Raw genomic sequence first — 27,752 nt, forward strand, 5'->3', positions numbered from 1 at the left:
CGCTGGGACCCCTCGTCCCCTCGGAGGGGAGGAGATCAGCCGTGGTGAGCTCACTCGCCCAGCTGCGATCTGTCCAGCCGCTGGGACCCCTCGTCCCCTCAGAGGGGCGGAGATCTGCCAGGACGGTCTCACCCGCTCAGCTGCGATCTGTCCAGCCGCTGGGACCCCTCGTCCTCTCGGAGGGGCGGTCATGTACTCCCCGATCGGCTTCGCTTTGGAGCGATGAGCGTATTCAGCTGACGAAAGGTTGTGCGCCCTGTGAGCAACAGCAGGGTTCCGTCGGAGGAAGCAGTTTTAATTGTAGACGTACCCAAGGGTATCGTGTTGGCAGCTGAACCTGTGGTCGTCGCGTGTTTCGCTCTGTTGGAAGGGTGCCGATGTGTGCCAGGGTAGGTCGTTGCGCGCGTCAGCACGCCTGCCTGTCCATCGAGGCACCGGTGCCAATGCGTGGCACCCACCAATCGTGCGGATGGTAGCGGCGGGATATGGCACGACGTAACGCCGTCCAGAGGCAAACAAGTCTAAGCGCCATCAGGTAAATTGCTAAGAAGCGTTTTTTTTTTCTCGGCAAACTAAGCAGGCTTATGTTGTTGAAAAAAATCAATTCGAAATATTTTGAATGCAGGTTTTCAAAATTGTATATTTCAAATCTCGAGATGTAGCTCTTTGAGCTACGTGGAATGATATGAATAACTTTGTTTCTTAAAAATGACACTTAGGTTTTTTGCCTTCGGACGGCAGCAGACCTATTGTCGCCATTGTATTTCAATACCGGCTGGATGCGACTGCATATTTGATAACCTGAATGCTTACGTTGTTGTGAGTGAAACTCTTACGGCGAAGTGTTTCTGCGGCATCTTATACAGTGGTGATGTCGCAAGACGCATTCCTTTATGTTCTTTTGTGGTGCATGCTCGCTAGCCATGGATGCTGGTCGAAACACGGACCCGCTGGGCCACTGGCAGGCACGCACCGGCGTCTGTTCTTGAAATCGTGATATGAGGTAATTTGTGACTTGCTTGTTTAGCTTGAACCACACTAGCGAGCAAATCACGGTTGTTGTATGGGACTGGATGTGTTGAACTTGTTGCTTCCGTTCTCCGCCAATCCGGTGAGACTGTGCGAACCCATGTGTTGTTAACATTGATGGCTGTTAAATCCGAACTATAGAAAACGCATCGTCCGTCAAATATAAAACCATGGCGTGTATGGTGTGTCTGTGATGTCGCGTCACGCACCGGCGACCCGAACCGAACGGGATCACATAGTTGTGGGCCACTTCATGTTCCACCATTCACTCTCCGTTGTAGCCAGACCGGCGGTTCTGCCGCGACTGCGGTGTGTCGACCGACTGCCAAGCATTGTGGTGTCAGGCCGGATATTTCCGTTCTAAGCATAACGGCATTATTGCAGCGTGCTGAAAAGAGAGTAAAGCAAGATTTTGTGCTGACTTTCCGTCGTCTGTCATTACCGTTCTGCTACTTGGTCAAGGCCTATACATCGTCGTTCCCTTGGGCCGTTATCGGCTGGTGCCACCGCCCAGCAAACGTGCAGTAAAATGCCGACTACCGCACTCCAGTCCACGTTGAGGCCTGCTCGGATCGCGCGGCAATAACGTGCTGTTCGCCACATGACTAGCATTTTCCGTCCACCATCGGTCACTAACATGGTGTGGGAATACCGGTGAGCAAGAGCGGAATGGGTTGGTACGTTGGGAGCGCCGCCGAGCGGCCGTGGCTGCGGCGGGTGGGTGGGGGCGGGCCGGCGCGCGGCCTCCCGGTGCCGGGCCACCTGCCGTTTCCTCCACCGATCAATGGTGCCACGCTGCACACGAGCACAACACTGGCCCGGGCTGGGGTCGATGGCCGGTCGTGCAAATACCCCCCCCCCCCCCCCTTCCACACACACACGCCTGGCCGGGCTGGACGGCAGGAGACGGTGCCGGCAAGCGGACTAGTGCCGCCGGAGGAGGAGCAGGAGCGGCAGAGAGGCCCGACAGGAGGCGCTACCTGGTGTCCGGCCGAGCGAGGTACTGTCCGGTGTCCGGCCCAGCGAATTACTGTCCGGTATCTGGGACGCAGAGGCGCTGTCCGGTGTCTGAGACGCAGAGGTACTGTCTAGTGTCTGGGACGCAGAGGCGCTGTCCGCTGTCAAGGACGCAGTGTGCTGTCCGGTGTTGGGACGCAGTGGTATTGTCCGGTATTGGGACGCAGAGGGCACTGTCCGCTGTCTGGGACGCAGAGGCACTGTCCGCTGTCTGGGACGCAGAGGCACTGTCCGCTGTCTAGGACGCAGAGGCGCTGTCCGGTGTCTGGGACGCAGAGGCACTGTCCGCTGTCTGGGACGCAGGGGTGCTGTCCGCTGTCTGGGACGCAGAGGCACTGTCCGGTGTCTGGGACGCAGAGGCACTGTCCGCTGTCTGGGACGCAGAGACACAGATACACACAGAGCACTAGTGCTGTATATATATATATATATATATATATATATGTATGTATATATGTATATATATATATATATATATATATATATATATATATATATATATATGTATATCGAGGGACGAGTGAGCACTAGTGCCTCACTAGTGCTCACTAGCTGCTCCTCACTGGTGGTCTGTTGTAGTGGTCGGAGGGTACGACAGTCAATTCGGCTGATGTGTGTGTAAAGTGGATTATGTTAAAGGTGATGCGGCAGCTAATAAACGCGTGTTAGGAACGTGGCGGGTACCAGGTATCGCGACATGCAGCTCTATAATAGCTCGGCTGTCGATTGGCTCGCCAAAAGTGTTGCAATTAAAGAATAGGACGACCCGGGTGCAAAGTTCAAATCATGTCATAAAAGAACACACCTGCATCGTGATTTGGCAATAATGTGTCATGTGACGAGTAGTTCCGAGAAACACCATGTCACGGTGTGTCAGAGCGGGGAGTCGAACTGCACACGGCAAGCAGCAGGTGACCTTTGAGAACTAACGCAATGTGCGGCAGCGTTATGAGCTTGCGTGGCTCTGTTTCGCCATGCCACAGCATCAACAGGAAACATTCATGTTGGCGTATGATTGCTCATTTTTCAAATGCTTGATATCGATTTACGACAGACAGCACCATCAACACGCCGTTGGTAAGAAAATACTGTCTTACGTGGCCACGAGAATGAAACCAGTGTTTTCGTTTAATGTCTTGCATCGCTAGATGACGACTGGACGAGCGAGAGGTGCCGCGCTAGCGATATTTGTCCCGAGCGTCGGTCAAACGGCGAGGGGGAGGAGCCCTCTTTCAGAGGGGCCCATCATCGTTGCGCCTTTAAAAAAGCAATAGTCCCCCAACTGGAGAATGGTTCTCCCAATTCCGAACAGTTTGTTCCGGTCACGAACTAGGAGACTTATGGGTAAGCGACTTTGAGCCTGTGGATCTCGAACCCCCTAATCCGACAGTCCGTCATTAATGTGGTCGATATCATCCAACAGCTTGCTTGAAAATGCAGCTGAATACATGTGCCGCTCCAAACGTATTGTGACTTTCGACCTCTGGAATGATCTAGGCACACAATGGTTTGTGATTATTCAGTGGAAGCGGTCAACACATTCGCAAAGAAATTATGCCTATAATCATTGGTCCCGGGAGCCTCCTGCAGTACCTGTGTGCATTCCGAATAGATGAAGCGGATACGAGTACGCACTTAGCTAAACGAGTGATACCTTAGCCCTCGTGCTGATGGTGGTCCAGGTGAACCTCGCCCTGAAGGAGAGGCGGTCAGGGCTGGTATCTTCTTTCGCTGGTATCTTCTGGAGAGCAAGGGCTAGGAAGTCTATCAAAATATCCTTTGATGGTGCGCACCGCTCAACCAGATGTAGTATACTTATTTCGGTGTGAAGGTCAAGGTCATATGAAGTCAACTGTTATGTTTTCCGTTTGATCAAGTTCTCTCCAAAGAACGCCTCTCGAGCATACCTTCGCGTAAACGTACCTGTATGACATGTTACAGTGTCCGCATATCCATGCGTCTTATCGATCAAAGGTGTCTGGCACCGGACAGCATAGGTCACCGAGGTCACTTGCTGGTTTCCGCTGAGCGAGAATTTTCTTTGTCAAGCTGTAATTTTTTATCGCTAGTCGTAGATGGTGTCATAACTCACAACCAATTCGAGCAGACCCCCAACTTTATTTTCTGCTTGGGTCGCTGACCTTTGCTGACCATAATAATAACGTGGTGCAAGGGAGGGAGTGAATTAAGCAAAATTTCGCCGAAAAAAAAAACATCGCTCGGGCATCGAGGCCGTGGTCGTAAGGTCAACAGCCTCTGCCGAAAAATAGCGTCAGATTGTGCATGCCAACGTTTGGGGGTAACGCCGACAAATTTCAAGGAATTATGAAGCGAAACAAGCATTAAACGATCATAGAATTTAAATACATTCACATGAGGCGCATGGATCGTTATCAAGTAATCGCACATCATGAGCTGTCCGACTGTGATGGCAGGAATATGACTATTTCCACGCTCGAAACATGTGGAGCGGAAGCGGCCCGTGCAGTTTGCTGCCTGACTCAGTGGACCATCGGACCTGACGGACCGACCTGTTCGCCGGCGTCGAGGCCTGGTTCGGTAGCCGCCTTGGAAAGGACAGGACTTTCGTGACCGGTTTATTGAGCTGGTGCCCAGGGACCACGCTCACACACGCACGCGCACACGCACACACGCGCACGCACACGCACACGCACACGCACGCATACACGCACGCACGCGCGCACGCACGGGCACGCGCGCGCACACTCACCCCCTCCGTAAGTTCCACACGCACCGCCCAAGGCTGTGTGAGCGTGTCCAGTCTAGCTGCTGTTACACAGGCCCCCATCCTGGCAGGAACGACGGAGGCTGGGATTGGTGGAGGGGCAGCTGTCCCAGGGAAATTAAACAATGCGTGTACGTCGAGGCGGGACAAGGAGCCAGCAAAATTCGGACGCGCCATCTCCCCCCGTCTCCGAGGATCATCCAGCGTTGTGTCTCACTCACGGCTCCCTCCGATTACAAGCGCTGTCTGGTCCCAAATGACTGGGCCGCGACACTCACTTCCGTCCCCGGCCACTCACTTTCGCCCCCAGCCACCCACTCCATGGCGTCCAGTCGACCTTGATCACACACTTCCCCCCGTGTTCTCCACCATTACTCGGCTGACACAGTCCATACATCCCTGCAACACTTCCCTCCGCACAATGTCTCTTCACGACCGCTGCCTTAAGTCTTTCCCTGAGTCACGCCGCCCTCAAAAGTCTCTATCCACAGTGCCTGCCTCAGCATCTCCCCCTCCCCCAAAGACCCTCGCTCGGCATCCGCCTCTCCCGACAGCCCTCCCTCCAGCACTCCCTCCCCGGCCGCCATCCGCTCCGTGCCTCCCTTCCGCGGCAGCCTTCCCTCGGCAGCCGCCCGTCGACTGACGGTGGCCGGCCGGCTGCCGCAGATGCCGGAGGAGCAGGGCACCGGCTCGGGCCAGCACAAGCGGCGCGCCTGGCTGCGGCGCGCCTCCACCAGCTCGGACCAGCAGCCGCCGGCGCCGCACCTGGCCACGCGGCGGCTCAGCGTCTACGACCGGCTGATGGCGGAGCGGGCGCGGCGCGGCATTCGCGTCAATCCCGGTGAGGCACGAGCTGACGGCGAGGAGGTGCGCCGGTGCTGGCGGGGGGAGGGGGGGGGGGGCAGGGCCACGGGAGGGAGGGAGCTGACGGCGAGGAGGTGCACCGGTGCTGGCCGGGGAGGGAGACGCGGGAGGGTGGGGCCATGGAAAGGAGGGAGCTGACGGCGAGGAGGTGCACCGGTGCTGGCCGGGGAGGGGGGGGGGGGGAGGGAGACGCGGGAGGGTGGGGCCATGGGAAGAAAGGAGCTGATGATGGGGAGGTGCACTAGAACCAATGGGAAAAGAGGTACTTGGGCGGAGGCAGGGCTGCGGGAGGAGAGGAGATGGTGGTGATTAAGCGCATTTGGACTGGCAGGGTGAGGGCATACACGCTGATTCACCAGGGTTATGAATACAGAATCTGTCTCGATAATCTGAAACGATGAAATGATCCGATCCCGCCACCCCCCCCCCCCCCTCCCAAGAATCTGAAGCGATGAAACGGGGCCGGCTCCGCAGCACCAAATAAACCATCACTGACCGAGCTATCAGTAGAGCCAAGTAAACACTGCGGGAAAAGTAAACAGCTGATGTGCCTTTTAGTTCCCTGCCGTTAGTGTCAGCTGGCTGATGATCTGACTCATGTTGGTGATCCAGTGTCCACAGAGAGACGCGCCTCGCTCATGTCCACCGGCTCGAGTGACCCAGACTCGGGCGGCGACGTGGACTCGGGCTCGGGGGCCTCTACCGAGGCGCCGGGCCCGCGCGCGCCGCCACACGGCGCCGACCCGCTGGACGAGAGTCAGCTGACGGCCGCCGGCGGGCCGCGGCCGGGCGCGGCGCGCTGCGAGCAGGCCGAGGGCGTGCCGCTGCTGGACCACCTGCTGCAGCTGGCGGCGGCCGGCCGGCCGCCAGAGCGGCCCGAGGAGAAGAAGGTGCGCTTCAGGGAGGGCTGGCGCTCGGCGCGCGGCACGGGCAGCCTCTCGGCGCTGCCTGAGGACGCGCTGAGGGAGGCTGTCGCGCGGGCCGCACCGCACGGCATCCTCAAGAACGGCGTCGGTGTCCCGTCACCGCCGGACGAGGAGGGGGAGGAATCGGACGTCAACAGAGCAGGAGGAGAGTCGGCCGAGAGGATAGTCAAGAACGCCATTCGGCTGGCCGTGGAGAGGACGACAAGAGAGGACGAGTCGGGGGCGGAGCCCGTGGGGGCGAATAATAATTCTGGAGATGCGAATGAGGCTGCGGAGGCAATGCCCGATCAGGGGAATCCGGAACCGCACGACGTAAACGACGATGACGATGACGTCTTTGAGGCAACTGTTCAGTCGCCGCCAGACGCCGACGCGGCTAATGCCCACCCCACACCAAGAGCAGAACAAACGGAGTCGCCTCGAGCCGAGGGCGGTGGTGCTTCTCTCCAATGCACGTCAAATGGTGAAACTACAGCAAGTGAATTAGAACAAGCAGCCTATCCTCTTGAGGTTAAGAAATGTGCCGAGGAAAGTGGTAGCTCCCAACAGACTTCGACCGAGGAGATTCACCGCGAGCAGGGAGAGCCCAATGACGTGTCATCGGAACTACTCGCACATCAGACAGAGAAACTGGCGGAAGGTGAGGCAGATTCATCTACGGCCGGCCAGAACCTCAGCGAGACTGTCCACGACTTGCCGAAAGGGTCTATGGCAAGCGTCGCCTCCATTTCCGATAGCGAGCCAGCCCCGCCGAAACCGAACTCAGGGGTCGAGTCGGAGTCGCGAGCACCTTTTGCCGCAGCCTCGGCCGAGGACCAAAAGCCGACACGCTTGGCCTCCGTCTCCGAGGAGTCGGAGGTGCTGGTCGCTCCCGCCGGCACAGCCATCGCCGAATCCTGCGACGACCACCTGACGGACGCCGTTCCCGCAACCTCATCCAACGGCGCCACCCGCGACCCACCGTCCCCCCGCGGCGGTGCGCGACAAAAGACCTCCCCAACCGACCTCGTCACTGGAGGAGCCACAGCGCGGGTGGCCAGGCCCCGTCGCTGGTCATTGGCGGGCGCGGGAGTCAGCCGCCGCGACCGCGCTGCCATCTCGCGGCGGCTCGTGTACGTTGCTCTTTCGGAGGAAGATGGCCAGGCGGCGCCCGCGTTCGAAGAGTCACCCGGTGAGGTGGTGGAGTACGACCCACGGCACGGCGAGTGGCGCCACCTCTCCGGCGACGAGGGTCGGCGGGTGCTGCGCAAGAGGATGTCGCTTACTCAGACCTGCTCGCTCGACTTCGACCACATCCCGTGAGCGGGCCGGCCCTGATGAGATCGATGGTGAGGTCGATGATGAGGTCAATGATAAGGTCGGGCCTGGTCGCGGCTCCGGGCCGACCCAGTTTTGGCCAAGCCGGTAACTTTGGTTGGCTCTGTTATGGTTTCCCATAATTTGCAATTCGCCACCCACCAATTTTAAGGAGCGACCTCTGATTTCAGTCAGAAGTGGGCTTCTACAACAGCAGATGCGGCAGTGACTGCGGCATTTGCATCACCAGACCCTTCAACAGACCTCACCTAGATAATCTGTGAACTCCGCGTAGTAAACGTTTACATTTTGACCAAGTCCTACAAGACTTGCCACTTCAGACTTCAGGTCGGGTGCTCCCCCGCCCCCATCGTCAACACAGCATTGCCGTGCAGTTTTACCTTGACACATGGGATACACGTGTATGATAGCAAAACACGCCCGCATTATGCACTACACGAAGCTGATAGTTCACACGCTTCACGTAAGTACAACGCTGCTAATTGTGGTACACTGCTAGTACAAATTGCGCAAAACTTGGTTGTGGTAGCTCTATGCATTGTGCAGCCCACAACGGCATGCAACATCTTGTGATCATTCGCTGCGACCGGCGTGTCAAGGTGCGCTGTTGAGCTTGGCCTTAACACCTAAATGCGTCATTAATTGAGCTGAACACTATCATAAGCTCAAATGCCGCTCGAAATGAATGAGGCAGAAAGGTACGAAACCTACGGCTGTCTACGCCATACTTTTTCCACATGCAGACATAGTACACCACATGTGCAAACAGCTTACCGGTAGATCTCGCCGCGGCAAACGCATACGTGCTGTTTTCTGGGTCGGCGTTTGGTTTGTGCGTGGGTTTTTGTGCGCCTGTGAATCGTCGGTAGCGATATCGCATGCAGATGCTTAAATTAGAGTTTCGCTGCTTGCAATACGTGATCCATAGCACGAACCCAAAACTTCATTTTCATGGCTAGGTAAATAAAAGAATCTGAGTTTGGTTTGGTACCCGAGTACAAATTAAGAGCTTCAAATAGTCGTCTAAACGTATTGCGTGATGCGATTTTTTCGAATCATGCATTGTCACTACAAGACAATGTTGATCAGCAGAACCAAACCACGAGTGCGAAAATCGCTTGCACGATGGATGCGCTCACTCCGACGGAGGCCAAGCCAGCCCCAAGGCTAGTCTAATGACAGCGTTGGGCTCCGTTGCCGTGGGCCAGCGATAGTTCCGACGACGCCCGCAGAGCTGTGCTGATCTGGCGTGTAAGCAATACACAACATTCGGCGTTGGTCTGTGGCACAACACCAGCAAAATTCGGCGATAAAGTACGCTGCGATAGAGACAGAACCACCGGTGATAACGAAACTACAGAATACTTGTTACATGCAACGATCGAAGTGTTGCATGCGATAATGCAGCGCGCGTCGCGGTCAGTGGATGCTTCCAGCATCCACTAAAAGTGCCTTGTTGGGTGTTCCCATGTTCGGTACTGAATGAGATCTGGACGCCCTGGTTATGCCGTTGTGCATGGATCGCTGTGTGTATCCAGCAGGACAGTCACACCGCTGGAATTATCAAATATCTCGTGTTAGCTTGCGGGTAAGATATATTTCCTTTCACCTCGCATTTGTTGGATGTCGTTCATCGTAGTTGATCGGTGCGTACAGGAATGCGTTGAAGAATACATGCCAGCGATCCAGTAAATGGAACTTTTCACTCGAAGGTGGACTTGTCCAGACCGAGAAACTCCAGGGCATTCTCAGCGAAGATGTCGTCCTGAAAACGACTCGCATGTTGGACAACGCATGGTGGCATTTTAAAAACACACGCTTGTCCGACCCCACAGGGACTCTAGCATACATCGCAAATGAAAGGAATTGTACTTTTACATGTAAACTTTTCCCCAGATCTTGCTCCGCGCGAGCTTACTGAAGCGACGGATTCACCAAACCCGGACAGAACTCGGCTGCAGTCCCCGGCACGCGCAAGTCTTGATTACTACGATAAATATAACAGTCTAAATAGGATATGTGGATATTACTCGCAGACCCTTCACAGCCACGTCTACAGGTGTCGCCCACGCCTGTTGAACACAGCTGTTTCCACTTGTTTTTTGCTTATCTGGGGATCGATCCAGGCCTATAGCAGAAAGGCAGGCTTACCCGCAGTTGAGCATCAGTGAGGTCCTCCACGATTTTTCCTCCTTGAAGGTCCCCCAGTGGAAAGGGGTAGTCGGACCCAAAGATGACCCGTTTCTGAAACAATGGCAGCTTAGTTCAGAAACCAAAATGAAGCATATACCTGCGTACACTTAGTCAACAGCACATAAAGGTTCCAAGCACCGGACAGACGACAAACCATCGTGGATTCAGTATCCGACACTTCACGTGAACGGCATCCGGGCTGGACCCGCTTCTCGACTTCAGCCCCTTCAGAGTCCGCGCCTACACAGGGTTGTAGCGAATTCGGCCTCAGCTCCGGCCAGCTGAACCTGGACACCCGTGATGCTTATTGTGCACACCACCATTGTGGGTTATACATGGCGCGACACGTTATCTGCACCAATAAAGTACCGGAAGAAAAGAGCCAGGGGACTATACCAGTCGTTTAAGGGGACACTCCGAGTGACTTATGCCGGCAATGGCCTTAAGCCATTAACTGAGCTTAATATCTCTGGTGGCCGTTGGGCTCCCTATTCACTGCATAATGCTGCTGTTGGCAATATATATGACCATAAGCAGCTGCCAGACCGGCCAAATAGGCCCGGATGGCGACTAAATGACCCAGCCCCACCAACCTTCCCGATAACTTCCGTCAGCAAATTGAGGGCAGCGCCGTCGTGTACCAGCGAGTCGCACCAGAACTTCCCTAACTGGGCACGAGGTGGCACTGCTGTCTCCTGGGCGCACAGGTCGGGCCGGCAGCGGAAGCCATGGTCTGAAAAGCGGATTGGTCCTCGTCGAACGGCAAGTCAGAGCAGAGCGTCACTTACCATGTCTCGAGGGCTGCATCGCTCAGATTACAAGTGACCTGTCTCGCGTTATTTGACCGCCTCTAAAGCCTTGCGTGAGGACATCCAACGGAGAATGCCTCGCCTCAGCTAGCCATCTATACAACATTTGAGTCATACGACCAACTGTTGTTGTGCCCATTGCTTCATATGAGCCATGCGATGACACCATCACGGCGCCATTTTCAAATGAGCCACACCCCAAACACGACCACGCTGCCATCCCCACACGAGTCACACCTCAAACACCCGCTTCCAGGCAAACTCACCTGAGCCCCATCTGAAACACAAACCAGCGGACAGCTTTACGTGGCCAAATCTCAACACCACCACTCGGTCTCATGTAAATCACAGTCCGAGAAGCACTACGCAGCCCTGCATGAACCACACCCCAAGCACTACCTACCGATTTCACACGAGTCACATCGCCAGTACCCTCAGGCCAGCAGTCTCGCGTGACCAACACCGCTGAAACCTTCACGCAGGGCGTGAAACATGGTTGGTAGCTGATATGTCACCACGCCTGACGCAGGTCACGCCCACAAAACCATCGCGACTTCAGTCTCATGTTGGGTACAACCAGGGGGTCAATTTTTGTAAATTATGGGGGGGGGGGCAGAACCAAAGGCCCGGCAACCTATCGACCTCTCTGTTCTCACTGGATTTAGCCCACTTTATTTTTATTGGGCGCAATACATGTTTTTAACCTTTGTATAACTTATAAAAGTATTTAATTAAAGCAATACAGAAGTCATGCAGCGTTATATCCAGGGGGCGGGCACTGGACGCACGCGTCTCTTCTAATCGGCACGTAAACGCACTCCTTTAGAGGCCACCTTAGGACGCCGATGGCGCTCTTCTATGACGGTCATGGGAGGCGACACGCATTTTGGTTGTGGGAGACGTGAACGGGGTTAGCCATGGGGGACTTAAGTCATCCCCATGTTCCAGGGCTTTTCACTTTAGCCTCACAAACCACTGCGTGTCTTATGGCGCTGCGTATGTGAAGTTCGTTGCATCGTTTATCCGCTTAGCTGATACGATTTGTGTCTTGTGGTGAGACCAGCCATGACTTTTTATTATGAGAGCGGTACGAGACACCACTACGCAGAAAGATCAAAGAAAACAGTCTTCGTGTTATGATCATCTTTTACGCACGTTTTTTGTAGCATTCCAGCCAAAAACATTGGGGGGCCAAGCCAACATGGGGGAGGCAGCTCCACATTGGGGGGAGGGGGGAGGCCAGGACCTCCACACAAGAGTCCAAATCGACACCCGTAGGTACACTCGCTAGGGCCCTGGGAAAACCCCTAACATCACAGCGTAGCCTCGGCCCGCGTGAGTCTCACCCGAACATCACTGCAAGGACTAGTTTCGCGCGAGCCGCCCCAAACCCCACCGCGTAGTCTCACACGAGCCGCCCCCATCACCCTCATGGCAGCAGCCCCAAACGGTCACATCCCAATCGAGCCCCCCACCACCTCTCAGCAGCGCCTCACGGAGAAGGGCGTCACCTCCGGCGGCCGCTCACCGATCCTGCCGACCGTGTAGGGGAAGGAGCCGCCGCCGTGCGCGAAGCAGAGCCGGAGTCGCGGGAAGCGCTGCAGCACGCCGCCCAGCAGCACCGAGACGATGGCTGTGGCCGTCTCCGCCGGCATGCCCACCAGCCAGGGCAGCCAGAACTTGGAGTGCCGACCCCCCAGCTCCATGTCCCACGGGTGCACGAACACGGCGCAGCCGAACTCCTCGCACGCCTGCGCCGGAGGGTCACGTGTCACGGTCCGGCGGGCTCACACGGCGGCTCAGGGGTGCTGACCGCAGCCTCCGAGTCAGGCTGCAGGTGGGGATGGGGCGGCGGCGCACCCTGAAGGCACGCCACGCCGCGCGAGCTCGGCTCTGTGGCACGGCAGCCCGCAGGGGAGGCTGGTGCTTTATGTCAACGATTGCACGATCATTACATAATGGCTCGGGGCAACAGCTCAGTGACGGTCAGACATGACAGGAAACGGAAGGATAGTTTAGCGCGAGCAAGTGCCCCATTGACATATTACATGCCATGGAAAAACGATTGGTCTGTGACCTACCAGACCTCTCCGGCAGTCAGCAGCACATGAAGGCAAACACGACACAAAACAGTCCGTATAGGCTATTAGATTACCTTCCCACCCAAAGCACAGTGATGTTGCCACACAATCACTTTGCAAACAAAGCCGCCCCTCGCACACTCCATTCTCCAATACAGGTTATAGCTGCTACCGGACAGCACGTTTTCGTCCACGTTTCAAGCCAGCGTGGCGTCCGACCAGCGGCTCCCGTCGGTGTACACAAGGGGAGCTGTTTTCTATAGACATGCACGATTGGCAAATTCTATTGCACGCCGAACGCGTGTATGGGTTAGTTCATCAGCACTTTTAGTCAATGAATTTGCTGAATTAAAAATTGAAAAAATACATTTACTGAATCCATAAACACATTAATCCATCGTTTATGGATTGTCGGGAACTGTCCCCAAGGAAAATCTCTAAAATACTTAAAGAAGCATGATTAAGCAAGTCTTGAATGTGTACTTGCAACAAAACGCAGATATGTCCCAACTTAGAACACACGGCGCTAAGGGCTTCATAACAATTCAGCACCTCTCGTTCTGCTTCTAAGTGCTATTCGTCAACGTGGACATTGTTGACTCCTGAGTTCATGCGTGCAACGAATATACACCAAGCCGGCGCATGAACTGTGTTGCAACAAAGATCGTTCAACAAATCTGCTATCGAGGTCAGACTAAGTTCGTTCAATAGATTGGTGAGAGCATTTAAAATCATTCAACAAAGATGTCATCGAGGTCAGACTATTCCGTTCGTCAAACTGGTGAGAGCATTTAGAAAATATCACTCAAAAAATGTGTCATCAAGGTCAGACAAGTCCGTTCATCAAACTGGTGAGAACATTAAAAAATAAACTCTAGTTAAAACACTAAAAGACAGTTCCAATAGCTGTTCTTTTGTGTTAGTCGTTACTTTTCAATAGATCAATGGAGATGCAGAATTGCAGAGCGCATTGAAGACAGCACGAAATGGCTTCATTAACTTCCTGGACCATACCCAACACTTGTGCATGTGACACTGCGCAGTCCGGTGCATCCATTGACTCAAGCGCATGGGCTCAACAGTCCTACAGTCCCCCCCCCCCCCATGCACTTAGCTGGATCACCCCCATGCACAACGCCCCGCGCACATGGCCCACACCGGCAGCCTCTGGGCACGTGGTCACAAGGCCTACAACCTTACATGCCTTACCACACTGGGTCATCGTGCCCACCAGAGGCATGTATAGGTCATGAGGTGTCACAGGCACAGACATGCCAGAGGTCCCCGTTCGCTGGCCACAGTTCACATCACGTCAGGGGACTCGTGCAGCGTGCCTCGTGCTGACCTGAATTTGGTCGGATGCCATATTACACAGCGCCTCAGATATATTGTTATAATTGTATAAATATATGATAATATAAATACATTATACTGTATAAGAGCGGCTTCCAAGTGGCTTGGACGAACATGAGACTGCACACAACTTACACGGAGCACGCACCTGTCACATGTCAAGTCCAGCTCCTGCCTGTGATTGTGAAAGAGGTAGCGACACATTATTATTATTATATTGTATTATTGTGCATGTTGTGTTGTTATAATCGTATAAATATATGATTACATAAATAAATTGTATTGCATAAGAGCGACTTCCAAGTGGCTTGGACAAACATGAGACTGCACACAACTTACACGGAGCACGCACCTGGACAGATATACACATGTCAAGTCCAGCTCCTACCTGCGATTGTGAAAGAGCTAGCGACACATGGACCGCGTGTTAGGCATATTGTAAAGAGGCAATAATCATATGTAACTCGATGCATCCACTCCTGTGCACATCGGTAGCCGACTCGCGCTGGATGTGCTCGCGACAGAAGAAGATAGGTGTACTATGGGCCAGTTGAAAAAAACAAACTTTTACTTAGGAGATGGCGGGGAAATGGCTGCACTCGTTCTTTGGTCTATTTCATAAAGAAAAGGAAAAACTTCAGGTCACTGTCTATATAAAATTCATGAAACACAGAACGCCTCAAAACATTTACATCCTTTATGGCATTGCAGTCTCCGCGATGGACGTGGAGTAAAGCAGACTAGGCCATCATTGTAGCTGCCGCTGCGGTTGGACGAGTCCGATGACAGCGACCATGCATGTGTAAATGTGAGTGTGACAACATGAATTTGTGACTGTGTGGGTGTGTGACTGTGTGACTGTGGGGCTGTGCGTGTGTGCGTGTGCGTGCGCCTGCTCGTGTACGTGTGCTTGCGTGCGGGGGTGGTGGTGGGATGGTCGTGTGTGTGCATTTAAGCATGCGTGCATTGTCCGTGCGTCTAAACAAAGGATGCTACGCTTCCATTCCATGACATTTTTGAAGAAAGGAGCCCACTCGGCTGTAACATAACTCCCTAGCTCGTTTGCGATCTGTGGCAGCAGAGGTATTACCAAAGTGTCGTCCGGCGCACGCCCTTCAACATCGAACAACGCCCTTCATGGAGCCCTTCAACGCTGGCTGATCAGCGCGTCCATGGTGTTTTTGCTGCGGTGGGCCTTGACGACAGGACGAAATTTGCTAACCTTCATACCCTGTATTGCCGCCTGTTTTCGAACCTGCCGCATCGCATGCTGATGGACCTTGGCCCAGAGAGGAAAGTGGAGTGAAAGCTGTTTTTCTCGCAGTTCCCACAAGCCTTTCCAAATTTCTGTGTCAGTGGAATAACAAGCCAGGGTGAGGGATTGTTGTTTTGGCTGTTACGCGGAGTCTGCACCCTCCAAGAGAGGGTCCACTGGACCGGGATAATTATGCCTCCACGCGGAGCCCAAACAAGGACAGGAGACCTCGCTACTGCACGTGCCTTCCAAAAGAGTTGCAGTGAGAGAGAACACTAAAGGCTTGCACCTACGCCTAAGCGATCCGGCAAGGCGGGATCTGCAGTTCCCACCGTCACACCTTGACAAGAACGCTGCAGGGACGCGGACATCTGAGACAGCGATACATGTGCGAAAGCTTGCGTTCCCCGGGACATTCACAATATGGGAAAGTCTGGGATATACATTACATGTGGGAAAGTCTGCGTTCCCCGGGACATTCACAATATGGGAAAGTCTGGGATATACATTACATATGGGAAAGCTTGCGTTCCCCGGGACATTCACAAGTGGGAAAGTCTGCTGCTATCCCATAGCGTCACCGATGGAGAATGCGTGTACCTGTGATGTAGAGTTACGTAAGGGAAGGTCTCCACCTAGCCGGCAGGGCGACGCGGTGGAGGTCTCCACATTCCAAACAGGCCACAGATGGAAAAGTCTGCATCGATCAGACAGGGCAATATTTTCGTTTTCGACCCTCCGTGGCGGCAGAAATAGAGTACCAGGCCTCGGAGTGTGTGTGTGGCATGTAGTTACATTCGATACCCACCAACACTGGTGTGGTGATAAGAACCAATCTAACTTTGCAGAATGTTCTGATGTAACGTGAAACTAGAATTTGCTTGGATGGAGCACAAAGAAAAATGGCTGCAGCGTCATGGTGCAAGAAGTCCACATTCCACGCCATAGCATTAAGTGTCGAGAGGGTATGGGCAGAAGGGCGGTACAAATCACACTTTGCTTACAAGATGTTCAGCAAAAGGCTAGTTCCCTTACTTGCCTTATTTCATGAACAATGGGGAGAAGGGGAGTATGGGGAGTGTAACTGACCATTCTGTTGGAACGTTCCATGACAACAGTTGTTGGTGTGCTTATGCATATGTGCGTACGGTGTGTGCGTACCGTGTGTGTGTGGCTGTGTAGGTATGCGTCTGGGTGTGCGTGCATGTGCTTATACACATGTGCGCACGGTGTGTGCGTACGGTGTGTGTGTGGCTGTGTAGGTATGCGTCTGGGTGCGCGTGCATGTGCTTTTACGTGGGCGTGCATGCGTGGGCGTTTCCTCGCTGGTTTAAATAAAGGATGCTATCCCATCATACCATTGCAGTTTTAAAAGTAAGGAACTTTCCAGGCCATATTATTTTTTTAATTTATAGTTATATTGATAGCCACAGTAACAAATGCCGCACAATATCAGGCCAACGATAAGCCTCAGATGTTCAGAGAAAGTGTGTATCACGCACTTAAAGGGTACAAAATTAGTGGTGATAAGCTGGCGATGAGCAGACAAGCCTACAATTCCCTTACTGCAGCTAGCTGCTAGCAACTATTACAAAACTGATGCTTGGAGCACAGCCTGACGAACCCACTTGTGTACTGCTTGTAGCCAGCTGCAGCTGCAACATTTCTGTTCGTGCTTGCAAGGGAGAGAAGCACTTCCGGCCGGTGACGGAGCTGCAGCTCTTCAACCACCCGTCAGGTTTAACCGAGGCTCCACTTACCACGAGAGGGAAATACTTTTAAATTGGTCTGCTTTCAAATCTGTGCAGGCAATAATCATAATTAGAACTAGGCAACAATATACACGAAGGGGTCTGTTGTACACCAAAAAACGTACTGTAACGTACCTGCGAAGTTAAACAGGCGCACATTTGTACGTTGTAGTGTACGTCGGGCACCTTTACACGTATGGCTGCCGGGTGTCATTATGACCACCAGCACACATTCGAAGGACACGGCAGCTTTGAAGCTGGGTGGTAAGCTGAGCTCTGCTTAAATTTGATTGCTGGCCGGAGAGACATGGCTCTGTCCCCGACCGGTTGGGCCTCTTTCCCTTGAAAGCACGGACAGAAGTGTTGCAGCTGCAGCTTACTACAAGCGGTCGTCAAGTTGTCAAGTCAAGTCAAGTCAAGTTCAAGACAAGTTGTCAGGCCGCGTGTCAGTCATTGGTCTCGGAGCACTGGCTGTCGAGGGCATGCGGCGAGGAAATTGTGGAATTGGTGTTCGTTACCGAATCGTCTCGTCTCTCCGGCTCATCTCTTCAACACCAGTTCATCAACACTAACTCAAGATCTGTTGCCATGATTATCAAACAAACTATAAGGACACGATAGGACACATCCTGGAGGGGTTCCAGCTTAAAAAATGCAATAGAAGCGTGGTGTAGCGTTCTGTATTTAGACCAAGGGACACCCGCCCACACACGAGCGTACGTTCAAACACGCATGCACGCATGCACGCACGCACGCAGGCACGCACGCACACACGTGCTGGAGCTGCAGCTCACACGCCAGTAGTCATCGGGCCATACATACCCCAACACCAGCCACAAATTAAAGGTGGCGTTAGTTTTCTGCTATGCCTTGCTTTGACGCCTGGACTCTTATGCTACGAAGGTGCAAAATGATTATCCGAAGTGCCATGTGCTTTTGTTTTTTTTTTATTTATGGACACTGACCTGAAGTATTTGCTTTTGTTCCTAAAACCAGGCAAAGAACATCTCCTAAACAAAAGGTTGTAAGCCGTCCAAGTGGGCAGCATAGGACACCTGTTCCTTTACCAGTCACCTAATCTTTATTATGTTCCTTTGCTTCGTCAGTCGCCTCAGCCAAACGCATTACTACGCTCTACGTCACACGGAGGTGAGCTGCGCCTGTGCAGCGGGGTCACACGTGGCACTATCCACAGATCCGGCGTGGGAAATTCGCCACCTATCGGACAAAGCCGAACGCATGGGAAAATCTGCACCTATAAATTGGTATCACACATGGGCAAATCTGTAACTGCCATACGAGGTCAAACATGGGAAGGACTGCGCTAGCACCGCAGCGCCATGCATTGGTGACATGTACTCTCCGGACAGGACCACACCTGGGGTGATTGTCATGCTCCCAACACGGTCACGCAGGCAGAAATCTGCGTTCTCTAGAGAGCTTCACACAGTGGACTCTCCGTTCGGGTTCTCTGCGCGAACACACCATCCAGACAGGCTCACAGTGTGAACACACCGTCTGGGTTCTCAATGCGAGCACACCGCCTGGAGGGTGCATATTTCTACACGTGTGACCGTCTTGGGGGGGGGGGATGGGAGGATGGGAGGATCTCTCCAGATGTGATACCGTCCGGCTAGGGCAGGCCTTTAAAGCGTGGCCATGTACAGCTGTGCGTAAACTTCACACACACGCACGCACGCAAGCAAGCACGCACGCACGCACGCACGCACGCCGCACGCACACACACACACACACACACATACACACACACACGCACGCGCATACGCACGCACGCACGCACGCACGTACACACGCACGCACGCACGCACGCACGCACACACAGCTACCTGCCAGACAGATCGCGCATGGGAAGATGTGCATCTGGCAGGCCGGTGAACACACGAAGACATGTGTCCCGGCCAGACAAAGTCGCGCACATCTGCACGTGACACCAGCAAACCCGGTCATAGTCCATGTCAAAACGACAGCCGCATCATTGTTTGAACACATGGAGTGCCAAACGCACACATGATATCATCCACGATAGCATTCAAAATTTATTCATTTACTTATTTTTTTTTCATTTACATTACATCAAAATTTATTCATTTACTATATTTATTAAAATTTATTCATAAAATTCATTCATTTATTCAGATGGGTGAGAATTGCAAAACAATCAGTTGCAATACGAAAGTAAGACAAACTTGCACGTTTGGCTGCGCGTTAGTGTCAGTACGTTGTCATTATAAATGAGACGTTTCAGCAGAATACAAAGCAGTATGGGGCGTGGAATGCTCCATACAGGACAATCCACTCTCAGAACCGTGCAAAGCAGCTCCATGGAGTAGCACCGTGCAGTGCTGGTGCGTGAGTTCTCGACCGTCTCTCTCTCCCATCCCTTAAGCTAGGTCCCTCCCTCGTTACATGGTGAATGCCCGGCGTGAGTAGCGCGATGCGTCAACGTTGCGGCTGCCGCGATCAACTCTATATTACACTTTGCAAGAGGCCTCTGCCAGGGCGGGCCTGTTTGTTATTGCCACAGCCCCGCGTATGGGACAAAGGAGGAAAGACCAGGGCCTCGCCGGAGGGCGCTACACAACACGAGATCGGCACCAGCTAGTCGACGTTAAACATGACAGGTCTGCGCCCACCAGGCAGCGTCAGATACGGAAGGTCAGCGTCTATCAGACAGGGTCACAATAAGATCCCTGTCCACTCCAGAAATGGTCAGATCACTCTTGGGTGGTCTGCGGCGTGTCACGGGGAATTCGTGCAGCAGGGCGTTCCAGACTGTGCCCGGGCGTTACTGATGAGCGCACGCTACCTTCCCGACGGGTCACACATCAGGTGATCTACTCTTGTCTCGCATTGGAGAGGATCAAAAGTGGAGCGACAGTCAGGCAAGGTACCCACATATGGGCCGAATATATCTGTCCGTTCCAAAACGGGGGTGCTTAAGAAACAATGGTTTAGCTGCGTGTCTGGGAAGCCAAGGGTACCGGGTTCGATTCCCCTGGTGGCTGTCCCTCCTGCCAGGGCGGGGGGCAGGTGACGCCATATAGCGTCAGCCACCGAGAGTGTCAAAAAGGGTTATTGAAGGTATTGCCATTGTCATTGCCATCACTCAATGACAATAACAATATCTTCCAAAATGAGTTTAGCGGCGTAAGGAATGGACCACCCAGACCTTTCATGTCCACATGCAGGGCGATCCGCGCACACTCCCCCGAAACTGATGCCATTCAGAACTCAAACGAACTGCGTCACCTTCCAGACTGGGTCGAGCTCACGCGCGTCCAGGTTCCAGTCGCCGATGTGCGAGCCGATCTGGATGCCAGGCATGTGCAGCTCGCTCCGGACGCGCTTGATCTCCTCCACAGCCAGCAGCGGCGCCTGCATCGGCACCGTCCCTAGGGCATCGGCTCAGATCAGCAGAGCAGGCGCATGTCGAGCGAGCAGGTGCATGTCGAGAGAGCAGGTGCATGTCAAGGGAGCGGGCGCATGTCCAGGGAGCGGGCGCATGTCGACAGAGCAGGCGCATGTCAAGGGAACAGGCGCATGTCAAGGGGGCGGGCGCATGTCCAGGGAGCAGGCGCATGTCGAGAGAGCAGGCACATGTCAAAGGAGCAAGCACATGTTCAGGGAGCAGGCGCATGTCGAGGGAGCAGGCACGTGCCAAGGGAACAGGCGCATGTCGAGAGAGCAGGGCATGTCCAGGGAGCACGTGCATGTCGAGAGAGCAGGCGCATGTCCAGGGGGCAGGTGCATATCGAGGGAGCAGGCACATGTCGAGGAAGCGAGCTCAGGTCAGGGAGCACACACAGATCGGGGGATGAGCACAGGCCAGGGAGAGCACACTCAGGTCAAGGGAGAGGGCCCGGGTCAAGGGGGCCTACCGTCTACCGCTTTGGCGCTGTATGGGCGTGGTTTACACAGACTGTGACGCGGTGAGCTGTGATTAAAACTGTCAATCATTCACGTCATCCTGGTTCTTTGGGTGAGTATGCTAGACCACTATATCTCCTACCTTTTGCAACATGCAATCGACAGCAGACATGCTTACGTTTACGCTAATTGGCTGTGATGACGATAAGCAGCACGACCAGTCAGGGGTGAAGTTGGAGCACAACACCGCGTCGCCAGCGAGTTCGCTTTCAGTCCGCACAAGTGTGACCGTGGTATCTAAGGTCAGAGTCACACAACGTACACATTGACTTTTTACCACGTGACATAACATCTAGGCACCCACTCTCTTCGAAAACCGGCGTCCTTTGCGTTTGTCCAAAACGTGCGTCGATGAAATGAAGTCAACAGCCCTGCCGCAGGATAAAGAACGATATCACTTAGCGAAGCCGCAGACAGAATACGAAGCGCTGATGAAAATAAGCTCTAGTATGGGAAATGGGATATTGAAAGGGATTCTCAAAATAAGGATGCACTAAACCTAGTCACGGATCTACCCTTGCGTTATAAGCGAAGATCATGGCCTTGTGATTCAAGCGTGCCTTGGGCGAGCGTCGAGAGTGCTTTGTGAGACGATCTCTAGCATAAAGCTGCCCTCGGGAAACGTGTATCTCATGCCAATCTCAGTGGCAGAAGTCAATTTCGAGGCAGGTGAAATGCCTTGGTCACGAGCGTTAGCGTGGTGACCCACAGTAATTGTCCTCAATAAGCACGCAAGCATAAGGGGATCGCGTATAGAATATGCAACATGTCATTTACATTACGATATATTACATTACAGTACATTTGCGCTTACTGCGGTTTAACTACAGATACAGTGCACCTGGCACACGATCCGGTACACGTCTAGTACACAACCACTCCGACAGACGGCTCAGGTCAGTGCAGAGGGCACCACCGGCTTCAGCGCATTTAACACGATGTCAAGCCTGACACCATCGGTGCGCATGGTAAGGCCGGTTTGAGAGGCTCAGGTCGGAAGATCCGTCTTAGATCAGGGAGCAGGCTCAGGTCAGGGCGGCAGGTTCAGGTCAGAGCTGCAGGGTCAGGCCAGGAAAGCAGAGTAAGGTCAGGAGAGCAGGGTCAAGTCAGGGGAGCAGGGAAGATTAGGGTATCAAGGTCACGTTAGAGGAGCGGGGTCAAGTAAGGGGGCAGGGCTAGGTCAAGTGGGCTGGCTCAGGTCACGTGGGTGGGCTCAGGTCAGGAAGCAGATTTCAGTTAACGAGCCATGCTCCGGTACGTCGAGTTGATTCGAGTTAGGAAAGCATCCTCAAAGGTTAGGGAAGAATGCTCAGGTCAGGCAAACATGCACGACTCAAGGGACCAAACTAAGGGTAGGAAGGCAGAATCAGATCGCAGAGCGACTCAGCTCACGACGTAATACTCAGGTCGGGGCAGCAGGTGCAGGTCAGACTGGCTGGGAGCCACCATCGTTTACAAGCTTTGGTCAGCGGGGTAACCAAACCACGTCCATGTCGGCTTAACCGGTGTCAAAAGCCAGGCCCTCTCCGGTGCAGCTCGGGGGTTATTTACACAGACCGGTTTTGTAAATCAAAACTGGTCTCTGAAATCACTAAGTAATTTTCGTAAACTAGATCTCTCGCAGTGACAGATTTACAGCAATAAATGTTAATGTTTACTAGCTGAAGATCAACAGACAGAATATGCACTCGCAGGTGTACTCAGTTAGCAAAATCAAGTTGCCGGTAAGCCCATAGCTCATGTCATATTCATACGTTTTAAGTCCGTAGAAAGGTAGGTATAATTGCCAGACATAGCCACAGTTCTACCAAGTCTACTTATAAGCACACCCATTTTTTGAAAGCATGGGTTCTCTACATCTGTCGCAAAAATACACAAAAAAAACAACAGCGCGTTGATGAAAAGAACTCAAAGCATCTGCAGGAATTAAAAAAAAGGTATTACTGATCCAACAGGCACGTCACAATGCGCCTTCAGAAACTGCATTCACTAAAGCGGAAGGTATCTCCCATAGAGAAAAAGCTTCAGATAGTCTTAAAGGCACAGCCAGCCCAAGCGCTGTCAGGAAATCAGGGTAGTCCAGTCGTTTGACAGATATGTTGTGTAAGTACCCTATATGACTGGGGGGTAGGGCAATATTTATAGCATGCGTGTCAAAAAGCTAACAACGGGTCAAACGTAGTTACTGCTTGCATGAGACCTGTGGATATGGCTGTCAACCACACGAGGACTCGTGCTGCTCGCAATCTATACGCTTGAGGCGAGCGGCCGTCGTCATATTCAGATAACACTGCCGTGTCTGGGACTGAGACACTGGGACAGAACTGGGACACTGGGACAGAAATGGGACACTGGGACAGAGCCAACGCGTGCATTGCGAGTACAGGTCACGGCTTTACGATTGAAGGGTGCCTTGCGTGGCTATCGAGGACGCTGCAGGCCTCGTGTGACGAGCATGAACGTAGCAGGTGGGTCTTTGGAACTACGGGGTCTGCAGAGCGGCAAAAGCAGATTCTGTGTGAAGCACAGTGCCTCTGCCGTCGGCACCAGCGCGGAGCTTCAAAGAACTGCGCTTCAATGCGCTCGCAGCCAATGTGCTCACTGCGCATGACATGAGCAGAAAGGCCTGCAGATCCTGGCTGTTACGCAGGATGAGTGCCTGCGGTGTAAATGACCAACCTCATTGTGCCAGCAGACGTTAGCTACACGACGTTAAAAGGCAAACATTGAGGTGTAATACGAGAACCTCGACGTTTATGGTCCTGGATTCAAGCAGACGTCACCATGAGCACTGTTTCCAAGAGCCAGGTTCCTCATAATGTGCCATCATGTTTACTTGTTAAATCGTTTGTTCAATCGGTCCCCTCTGGGATGTTGAAGGACGGAGATTCGCAACGTAGAAACCCATAATACTATTGCCATTGCTGTGGCCACTTGGGGTGTGAGCTGCGTGACCTCCAGGCCAGACGGCTCAGGTCAGCCGGGTCATCATTGGCTTTGGCACACTTGACACGTTGGCAATCGCAACACCATCGGCGTGCGTAGCACAGCTGGTTTGAAAACGAAACGTTAATTCAGGTGTGACACATATGAACAGCATTAGGAGGCAGCTTGGCGACCATTGCAACGACGCTGATGGCCATTTGACGTCTAGCGTAGCGTTGGGAACAAGCAATGTTCACAGTAACAAGCTTTGAGATAAGCAAAGCCAACGCGTGGGTGGCTAGCAAACGTCACTGCAGAAGCAGCTGCACACACAGGAGCGCTCACCCAGACCGACGAACCGCGCGGGGTGCTTGGCCACGGTGGCCGCCAGGTCGTCGTTCAGAATGCGAGACAGGTCCGCCGTGTCCGCGGGCTTGGCCTGAAACCCCCCGTCATGGGATGACTGCACACACCCGGGCCATGACCGACAGCATGCGCACTGAATGACCACTGCATCGAATGGCCACTGCATCGCGTCTCAGGGCGCACGCAAATTGTCAGCAAAGTCTCGAATGTGATTATGGATGTCAACTTTTGGTCATCGTGCAAACGTGGTCATTGCTGAGATAATCGGCACGACACAAGGAAAAATACAGCTGGCACAAAAGTGTGGTTTTTGAAGAACATCCACCAAAAACGCAGAACGCATTCGTACAGCCAGGTCCAACCAGCGTTCATGCACACAACTCTTCGGACTGCCTTTGACAATTCAAAGAGTTCGGCCCCTACCAGCAGTCTTACGTATGCCACCTCCTTGGGTCGTTTCTCCATTCAGTGGGAGAATGTGTCTATAAGGAATATTGAACGGAATCGATGCCATGCCAATAGCTGAAATCAAGTATCATCATCGCCGCTTCACCGACTTAACTCCCAGGTTCAGGGTGCAATACAAGTAGAGACTAATGTTTCAGTATACGTTGCATGCATATTGCATGGGGCAAAACATCTGGATTTGAACTTCGGCCGGAGCCTTACACATTTAGGGGCAACACCAGGAGTCGAACGTTTAGGGTTGGGCCATCCGCCCAGCTGGACCGATGTCTCTCCCTCTCACGTTCTCATAGTTTGAACAGGTCAAGCTTACCGAATGTCCTGTCTGAAATGAATACAAGTTTATGACGTGTCGGCAACCGTTAAGGAATGAGATAATTGGTTTATCAACCACGGACTGCTTGTATGTATAAACGTTAAGGTTTCCTAAGACTCATCAGCTCGGCTTCTGGAGTGGGTAAGATGACTCCATGCCGAAATAATTTGAATCCGTGTAAGCATTTGAACAAAACAACTGACTTATTTTTGGGCACATGTCGCAAACAGCGGCTAACATCGAAAGCCCTCACGCACGTTTTCCATCAAGACAAGTTCCAACGCTATTTACTTGGTTTTCCGCGCAGTTGAGCGAAAATCCCATTTGAGATGCAGTGACAATCTGTTGCAGGCCCGCTGAGCGTATGTAGATGGAGTCACCCACGCCATTCAGCTGGCAGGGAGACGGTGCCAAGTTCGAGGAAGCAGCTCGCGTGCAGAAAACGTGATCCGATGCTTGATAAGGCTTCCTACCCGCGACCCGTCCCCAATGAGCCATCACTTCACTGCCGTCCACTTAAAGCCTCACAAATTAAATAACATAATGCGTCACAAGGAATGAATTAATGAAACACCGACGTACCCAGTAGCTGAACATAACTGGCACGGTGCTGAGCGCCTGCACGGTGACGCCCGTCTCGTCCATCTCCTTCAGTCGGACCTCGGGGTCCCAGCAGTTGGACTTGATGACCCGGAACAGCTGGCCATCCCGCATCATCCGTGCTGTGTCCGGCGTGCTCGGGCAGTGCTCCAGCTGAACAAAACCGCCGTAGCCATACCGCTGCAACATCCAGCATCAGCACAGCGCTTACAGCTGATCGGTTGTGGCAGATGTTTGGAGGGTGATGTGGCTCGGCATTCCAAAGACATCACAGATCAAGCCTGTGTTTGTCTTTGCTCAGCGATGTTGAGCATGACATGACGACATGTGGACACATACATCTGTATCTAAATCGAAACTGGCACATATATGGTAACACTGTATGCACAATTTGTACAAATATTTACCACCGGCTCTCATTTCAGCCCATTCTGGATTTAGCACCTGCTTTCATTGGACTTTCGTCCTGGTTGTACTAAGAAACACTGTTTTTATCCCTGTTATGAGTCAGCTTCGTTCACTAAGCCTCATCAGCTCGGCTTCTGAAGTGGACGAGATGACTCAATGCAGGAATAATTTGGATTCCAGCAAGCATTTGAGCTAAATGAAACATATTTTTAAGGTAATGAAACGAAAAACCTGTAACGAAACAACTTTTACAGTTGGCTGACTCCCCCACCAAGCTTGTCACAGGGACGTCAGCATTTGTTACGTTTTTCTGTCGTGTTGGAGGGCGCGGCTATTGCTGTAGAAACGCATTGGTGGGAATCACAATCCAGTAGAACTGAACGCCAAACTCCAGCAACTAAATAGCTTTGGTAAATGGCTGGGCTCCTAGCTTCAGCGCTTTCCTCAAAAGTTCTAGTGATCAATAAAATTGGCACGTGGTTCTCGTGCGGATATCACCACTCACACAGGATCCAACTAAGACATTTTAGGCTCATAAACACACGCACCCAGTGATGGTTCGCTCATGCTTCAGCGGAGAAGAACCACTTAGCTAGCACAGTCACATCGAAACGATTCTGAGCTATGACTAATGACACGTACAGCGCAAAGGAGCAGAGAAGTAATGGTTCACACATCCGTGAAAGTTGAACATGAGTGCTGGCGATGGCAACAGCAATCTCAAGATGCATTTGTTGCCCGCGCCCCTCTCCTCTCTTTCTCAGACTTGTATATGCCGCTGGACATAATGTCATAACGTCTCACGGCCAGTGCCCGTACCAAGACTGACCCTGGGGCGTCACCGCCAGCACAGACCTCGGCAAGGTTTGGCCACGTCCTCGGCAGGATGTGGTTGTGGATGTCGATCTTCATGGCGTGCTGCCCCGGCCACCGTCGCCACCGCGCCGCTCACTCGCCGTCGCAGTCCGGTCCTGCCCCGCGGCGGTTCTGCTCGCCGGCCCGGCTTCGGTCCGGCGGGGGAGGGGAAGCGGTCTGGTCGGTTTGTTTATGCTGAACTGCGCCGCAGGAGGGGCGGTGGGGCGGCCGGCGAGCTGCCCCGCCGGATCTGCTCCAAAATGGGGGAGGGATCGGGATCCGGGTCGTCAAGTGGGCCACGAAGAGCCCACTCGAAACAGGGCTGCGGGGGTGCGTGAAATGGAGCGGCGTGGGACCCCTGCTGTTTTTGCCATCCTGCGGGGAGCCAAACGGACAAACTATTACATCAGTGGTATGCGTTCCAGAGGGCTCACCAAGGCCGGTGAAAGCAGGTTGCGCTAAACCGAATATGCTTTGAAAATTTGAGTGATTCACTCAAAACAGGGCTGCGGGGGTGTTGAAATGGAG

At 53.2% G+C, this 27,752-nt stretch overlaps 1 protein-coding gene across 1 annotated transcript; it reads right to left on the reverse strand.

The window, feature by feature from the left end:
- Positions 1 to 7,783: 7,783 nt before the first annotated feature.
- LOC119098678 (2-amino-3-carboxymuconate-6-semialdehyde decarboxylase) lies at positions 7,784 to 27,374 on the reverse strand. Its single transcript, XM_037221665.1, has 8 exons — positions 27,225 to 27,374; positions 25,944 to 26,141; positions 24,560 to 24,653; positions 20,612 to 20,754; positions 12,430 to 12,652; positions 10,686 to 10,825; positions 10,051 to 10,143; positions 7,784 to 9,664 (listed from the first exon to the last, which is right to left on the reverse strand). The coding sequence occupies exons 1-8, from the start codon at positions 27,279 to 27,281 to the stop codon at positions 9,602 to 9,604; spliced, it is 1,011 nt and encodes a 336-aa protein (XP_037077560.1). The 5' UTR covers positions 27,282 to 27,374; the 3' UTR covers positions 7,784 to 9,601.
- Positions 27,375 to 27,752: the final 378 nt, after the last annotated feature.

The sequence above is a fragment of the Pollicipes pollicipes genome, unplaced genomic scaffold, assembly GCF_011947565.3.
Source record: "Pollicipes pollicipes isolate AB1234 unplaced genomic scaffold, Ppol_2.1 Scaffold_4740;HRSCAF=5597_pilon_pilon_pilon, whole genome shotgun sequence".
Taxonomy (NCBI): domain Eukaryota; kingdom Metazoa; phylum Arthropoda; class Thecostraca; order Pollicipedomorpha; family Pollicipedidae; genus Pollicipes; species Pollicipes pollicipes.